Source organism: Cebidichthys violaceus, unplaced genomic scaffold (genome assembly GCF_023349555.1).
Source record: "Cebidichthys violaceus isolate CVI_PGR_0920_01 unplaced genomic scaffold, fCebVio1.0.p SCAF_12, whole genome shotgun sequence".
NCBI classification, from domain to species: Eukaryota; Metazoa; Chordata; class Actinopteri; order Perciformes; family Stichaeidae; genus Cebidichthys; species Cebidichthys violaceus.
Genome location: NW_027176285.1, coordinates 3832146 through 3839247, shown reverse-complemented (window position 1 = coordinate 3839247; position 7102 = coordinate 3832146). Strand labels below are relative to the sequence as shown.

At 40.4% G+C, this 7102-nt stretch overlaps 1 protein-coding gene across 2 annotated transcripts in view; it reads right to left on the bottom strand.

Moving 5' to 3' along the window:
- Positions 1-1923: 1923 nt before the first annotated feature.
- Positions 1924-7102, bottom strand: part of lrrtm4l1 (leucine rich repeat transmembrane neuronal 4 like 1) — a 47239-nt gene continuing 42060 nt past the window's right edge. For both annotated transcript variants that reach the window (XR_011102248.1, XM_068705934.1), the window contains one exon: positions 1924-3738. Coding sequence is in view for 1 of the 2 variants with exons in the window: in XM_068705934.1 (XP_068562035.1) it covers positions 3673-3738 (66 nt within the window). In the remaining variant the exon portion in view is untranslated. The remainder of the gene's footprint in view (positions 3739-7102) is intronic.

Genomic DNA, 7102 nt, shown 5'->3' with positions numbered 1-7102 from the left:
ACAAGCATCTAATCCGAGATGGTGGATGTCTGTGCTGTGGCAGCGGCTTGATACATCAGTGTATGTTGCTTATAGTTTAACTTCTTCTTCCTGGGGCCTTTCTGTGGAAGGGTTGTAGACTGCCAACTGTTTGGACTCGGGTCAACAGGGAGCCCAAGCCACATAAATAATGCATGGTGTCTGCTCTCAGGCATACAGCCCTGTCTGTGCTGCCACTGCACATGCAGCACCGGGGACTGAGTTACGGAGATCATAGAGAACAGCGGCGGATAAGACAGAGATACAGAGAGGAGAGTAGGGGGACAGAGAAACACAGAGGATAATATCAAGCACAGATGTACAATATGCATGCCAAAAAAAACATTCCTCATGTACCACTAAAGCTACTGATAATCTTATTTTGGATTAATTTGTTTGTATAATTATATATATATTTTTATATGATGTAAAAAATGAATTTAATTTGATAAAATGGTACCACAAACCAGAACCAAAGACTTCTTAAAATGTCGGTTTTTGTTTTAGTTTTTGGTGTTGGAGGTATTTTTCCAACCAACAGTCCAAAACCCCAAAAGATATTCAGTTTACAAGGTAATATTTGGAACGTTTGCATGATAAACAATGTCAATGTCCTGCTTTTATATATCGTTGTGAATTTAACATTTTGTGGTTTTAGTATTTTGGTCAGACAAACACAACAGTTTTAATAATGTGACCTTGGATACTTGTGAAAGTGGTTGAGACAATTTTCTAGAAAATATTTTCTAAATGATTATTTAAAAAAAAAAGCATGTGCAGGTGCGCTTCTGGTCCATGCGAGTACTGTCTATGTAAGTGTTTTGTTGTTCTATGCTCTTTATGCTCATATATATTCTCGATATATATTTATATTGTACATAGTACTTAAATGTTAAACGTTCATGCTTAGTTTATCTGTTCTACTTTGTTGTCTGTCCTTGTTTTTTATACTTTTCTTGTTTATTATATATTCTATGTATGTACGATGGGAAGCAATGTGTAACAGGAGTCAAATTCCATGTGCACACGCATACATGGCCAATAAAGCTGATTCTGATTTTTTTTAAAAACGTGTTTGTGAAGTATGACCGGATTAATGAGACTTGGATTATTATTATTAATGTGTGAGAGTTTGTATATAGTTTGATATTGTTTTGCTATTGTATACACACTGCCCCAATTAACATCAATTCATCAAGACTTTTCTCCATGTTCTGGATTTTTCGTTCATGCGAGAAAGTTGTTTTCACAAATTCAAGGCAACACCGGGGTGAACGTTGGTATACAAATGATCAGTTTTTGATTTAAGTATTCTTTAAAGACAGAAGAAGGAAACGGGGAAAGAAAATAGCCAAAAACTGTCCAAAAACGTCATAAATAATGTTAAGAAACCGAGAGCCGGTGAGATGTGGACACCCGACACATACTGTGGGAAGACAAGATGAGCGAGGGAGAAGTGTAGCGGGGGGGGGGGGGGGGGGGATAGGTAGAGAAGGAGTATGCGAAAATACCACAGGGAGCGTCGGGCAGATTGGCCATCTGGACCTCTGAGCTGACAGCTTGACATGTTCCAAGTGCAGCGAACGTGGAGCAAATTCACCAAGCAGGCCCCCCTCTTGAGATATGCAACACATTACACAGGAAGCGTAATTAGAGGGCTGGTGGGGCCAGCAGTGAGCGTCACCGTGAACAGAACGGTCGAACAGAGATCAATGTTCTGCTCTCTAAATTAATGAGGCTAAAGTTGATGTGACGGCCTCGTCAGCGGCGATCTGGGATAGGACAGATTTCAACACGCGTGAATGGAGTCACGAAAGAGGGCAGCAGCTTATTAAATTACAGTGGGCAGCAAGCATAAACGCACACAATAAGAAAATGCTTCATACACACTTGAACACAAAAAAATGATTAATGAATATTTTAATTTGACCAATTCAATTTGCTCACCAATAAAGTCATTGTTCTCATTATAAAACATACTGTTGAAAGTGAACAAAGAATACAGCTGCATACTAAATATCAACAAATTCGAGGGGGGGGGGGGGGGGGGAAATGTACAATAGAAAATCATCATTTTCAGGTGTAGAAAGATTATGTCTGAAGGTTGAAACAAACAATCCACAACTCAGTGCTTCTCGAAACCTAATTCAGAACTCGTAACGGATGAGACACAAGCACACGGAGCCGTGCACAGCAACATCTGGAGCGTCTTCGAGGGGAGAGATGGGCAGATTATTTGAAGGAAAGTGAAGCACGTATTGAACATAAGTCATAAAATGTAAACAGTGCTCGAGGTTATCTTTCAGACGAGATCCTCTTAAAAAAGACTGCCGTTGCGAGATCGTTTGTTCACAAAGACTTACACATTACACACATAAAAAAAGAAAAAAAAGAAAGCCAATTGGGAAACAGAGCACTGCTGGACGTGAGGGAAAGTTGAGACTTCCTTTTCATTCGTCAAGGATTTCTTTTCAAAGAGCAACTCCTGGACATGTTACACCCCATGGTTAGGAGAGCCAAAAATGCTCCATTTGGCTCTTTGGTATTTGGTGTTGAAAATGGCAGAAACACATATTCATAAAGTACAACATTAACAACATTAAATTTCCAGAAAATTACATTTTACCCTTGATAGGAGCTTTTTCTTTTTTCCCCCCTTCCTTTGCTTCTGATTGCCCTTACTGTCCTCAAAATCAAACTAAGTAGTCGAGGTTTGATTGCAATTAGAAACAACTTGGAAAAATGTTTTCTTTTTTTTTCTTTCTTTTTCTTAAAAAAAAGCAAACAAACAATCAAACAAAAAAACTTCACCAAAGGTCAGTGGCTGGGGGATAGTTTACTTTCCCATCTGGCAACTTTTCACAGGCTTCAAACTATCCCCCAGCTGCTGCCTTGATTTCCACCTGATGGAGCGGAATCGTCGGAAAATGACAGGTGCACAGACACTCCCTTTTTTTTATAATGTTTCTGCTCCAGTGAGGCACATTTACACCGTCTTAGCCTTTGATTAGTCTTTCTTGAAAAAAAAAATATATATATTGAAAAGGTGATAACATGACGCTCAATATGGAATCAAAAAAAGGAAACCCACTTTAAATTATACACAGCCGTGTTAGCAGAGCGGTCGGAGCCACCTCTTCAGTGCATTTGTCATTAGTGATTCATTGCTCAGTTTACACTTTTTAAAGCCTCTTGAATTTGTACAGTCTCTTGCCTCTTTTTTTTAACACAATGCCACATTGTCCTCGTGGAGACAATAAGCTATTAATGTCTATACAATAAGCTCCCATGTTGGTTATAATCATCCATTAGTGCCCATGAGTCTTCTTCCAAGGCTCTGCTACCCACCACAGGACTGCATATCCGCAACCCTCTGTGTCAGTGTTTGTGTAGTGATGAAACGTAACGGAATGCAGCAAAGCGGATGACCAGAGACCACGGGTCGAAAAAAGAAGACATTATAAAATCTTAAGAAAAAGAAAAGGACAGTATTATCTCCTGTTTGTCTTGGTCAGTGGATGCCCTTAGCGTGGAGGATGTTTTTTTTAAACGTATCCTTGAATGTGAATGATGGGTTCTCTGCATATGTCTTTCTCCTGTATCCCCGTTTCAGTGTGGCTCGCTGCACCATCCAAAGCAGTTCCCTTTTAGGGGTTAATGGATGGTAGGCACATCTCCCAGCCAGGCACCAGGTAGAGGGCGTGGGCACGTGTACTCATTCTGCAAGGAAAGAACAAAAAAAAAGAAAAAGGCAATATAGTTAAATCCATTTAACAGCTGGTCTGTGCCAGTTACAGAGGTGGCGGTTACAATGTAAAGTTAATTGCAGTGTCCAGTGATTTGATAACGGCACAATGGGGCTGTGACAGAGCCAGCAAAGCAAATTAGGCTAGGCAATTAAGCAGATGATGAAATCCAATGTACTCAGATAGCTTAGAAAGCTGAGGTGGAGAGACTTCCCCGATGTCTTATACAGAGATTAAATGAAAGCTCAACGCAGAGAACTCGTACAAATATTTGTGTTGAAAATTGTAATTTGGGATGAAATAATTCAATTATGAAAATGTGTTCAATTGAACCTGCTCACCTAAAAATGTTGTCACGGTTCGTCAGGGTGTTTGCAACAATAGATATTCTAATTATCCTCTCGTCAAGCAATGATCGGCATCTGAACAACAGCTGGAATAGCAACTGTCATTATGTCAGTGTATGCAAGTTAATTACATGACAAGTGCCATCATTTTCCTGACTTTTGTTTCCAGATGGATGTTATCTTTAGAAATACATTCCTTAGATAATGCATATACTGCAATTACATTTAAATAGTATGTAAAAATTAAAGTGATACAGAAGAACTCATCATGTTATGTTTCAATACATTTTTTCAATAATGCAAAAATAAAGTGCTTATATTTTCGATGTATCCCCAATGCAAATACATTTACTGAAAATAAACAGGCTTGTTCGTATCACTGAGCATATAAGTATCACTAGAAATAGTAAATTAGAAAGCATGACAAGTGAATAATTCGGGACATTTACGTGTGAGCGCTTTCCCACTGGTCAACAACTCAAGCTTTTTACATTTGGCTCTTATTTAAGAGCCTCAAGCTTTGGATTGATCTTCACACTGCAATATGCAGAGTCAAACTCGCATATCCAAGTTTGCCTCTGAGCATCTGTGCTCTGAAACCCTCCACTTTACAACTTAACCTTTAAAAAGAGCCTTTTTTGCAACTTGGCTACAGGTAAATCCACATCACCTTAATAACACAAGTGCTGTGAGTTTTTGCCAGGCTAAGCAATTTCTAAAGCTTTCAGAATCTGCTCGAGAAATTACCCCGGCTCAACTTTTTGCTGCTCAAGCTGAGATTGTTGTCGGCGTGAAGCAGATCTCTGTAACACAGGGTTTCAAGACGAGTATGCCCTGAGCACGACTTTTATTTAAACGTTATCAAACAGGCTGATAAGCCTTCACTCAACTCTTTATCTCCGTCTCAGGTGGATGTGAGCGAAGCCAAGACAGCTGCCTGCACAAATTGTCATACCTTAGACAATTCCACCAGAGCACAAAAACAGAAGCAACTCGCAGCAATAAAAAAGCTCAGGCTGCGTTTGTGAACACATGCACGTTGAGGTGAACTCTGAAGCGAGCGACACAGGCACAAAAGATGAACCGTGCAGCCCTCTGATCAGGCACACACACACACACACACACACACACACACACACACACACACACACACACACACACTTAAACAGAAACACATCAGCATAGGTGGAATAAAGATGCAACAAATGAGGAAATTAGCAGATCGTCTACCCATTTAAATGTTGTCATTACACAGGATTTAATATTACACTTCTTGCCCCATTACAACTGGTAATAGAGCATGAGCTGGCCTTGACAGCCTTGTTTATCTCATATAACCGAGTGGATACAAGAAATCCATTATTATAGAAGTAACACATGGCAAGTCGCACAAATGACAATGTATTGTTTTATATATAAATAGTCTTATTTAGCATTTAGTCTGCAAGTTATCCAACATTCTGCCTGCATGGTTTGATGTTTGTTTATTCAAATGTTTATTCTCATCGGCTCAAAAACATTTTTCCATGGTTCTTTGTAGAATCTGGTGAGTGGTCAAATGCAGTGACCTGGTAGCAAATTTAAAGTAATTCGCTGTCACGTCTCTGGTATTTGAATTCAAGGGGTGTTTCCCACACCCCTTGTTGAGCCACTGCAGTATTGCATCGCTTGTTAGATAGTGGTTACAGGGCCGACTCTTGTGCGCGTCGTTATGCTTTATTTGTTGGTAAATGCCCACAATTTTCACAACAAGAGCGCATAAGCAATCATTTTCCTTTATTGTCTTGTTGTTGTTTTTTCTGTGGATTTGTTGCTGTCATAATGTATCATGCAGTTATTTCAGCCCCGCTCAAAAGTGTGCTTTATGGACACAGCTGAGCTGTTATTTGCGAAAACTCATTATGCTTCAACATGATTTTCTTCAAGTGCTTCGTTAATGAGGAGCACCGGAATTCACTCTACGCCTCTTTTAACACTTGCATTGCAAACAGCCAAAAGTCTTTTGATGGCTTCCAGCCATAAGTTGAAGACAGCACTTTTTTATTTTTTTACATCACTTTACATGATGGGCTGTGGATATTTCTGTCCCCAGACTCCACCAATCCTCATCACGTCTGCTGCCGGCAGTCAAGACTGACCGCCTCGCCTCGTTCACGCCGACAAGAAATTTGTGCCGCTGCGCATCCACAAGGAGGTTTTGTCATCTTTCACCAGGGACACGCGCTTCACTCTTGCACTCTCAGAAGTGGAGCTTTCCAGTGGTAAAATAGGAAACTAAAAGGATTTTCTGCCTGTTCTCTGGCATTGATATCAGAGTCACCTGGACTGCACTAGTGGCCTTTCACAGCAGAGCAACATCTTTAATGCATCAGAAGGAGCAATTGTCTCCCAGTGGCAGCCTTTTGAAAATGCTGCAAAAAAGGAAGGAGAGGGTAGCTTCCTCGGTTATAGCAAAAGTGGGAGTTGCGACAAGCCTGGCAAGAGCCCAGGGTGAACTTGGCAGACATTATGATCAGGGGTCCTTCTTTCCCAACAATGCACCATGGCAGCTCGTTGTAGAAGTGTAGCCTTTGGATATTTACACTGTTCAAGATCTCGGAGAACCTGTGTCACTGGGCCACAAGTAATCTGCTCTGCCTCAAAGACAAGCCAGTAGCATCCTGAACATTTGAGTCTGATTTAGAATAAGTCTTAGTGACAGGGGATTTACTTTGCTCATGGAGAAACACCCACTATCCTTTGTGGATCCCGGCCCACCGATAACAATATACCCTTGGGAGGCCCCTCTACATCCTATCAGTGCATGATATTATTAGTAAGAACGCCTGCTAATTTAAACCAGACTCTGGTGTGATAGCAGTCAAAGTACAGTTCAAAATGAAAAAAAATTATATAAAAGAGGTTGAGCTCAACGTAATTCTCGAAGAGGTCTGTGCATGCACCTTTGCAAACAAAAGCCACAGAGATAGATGCATTTGCAGTAGGAGCAAA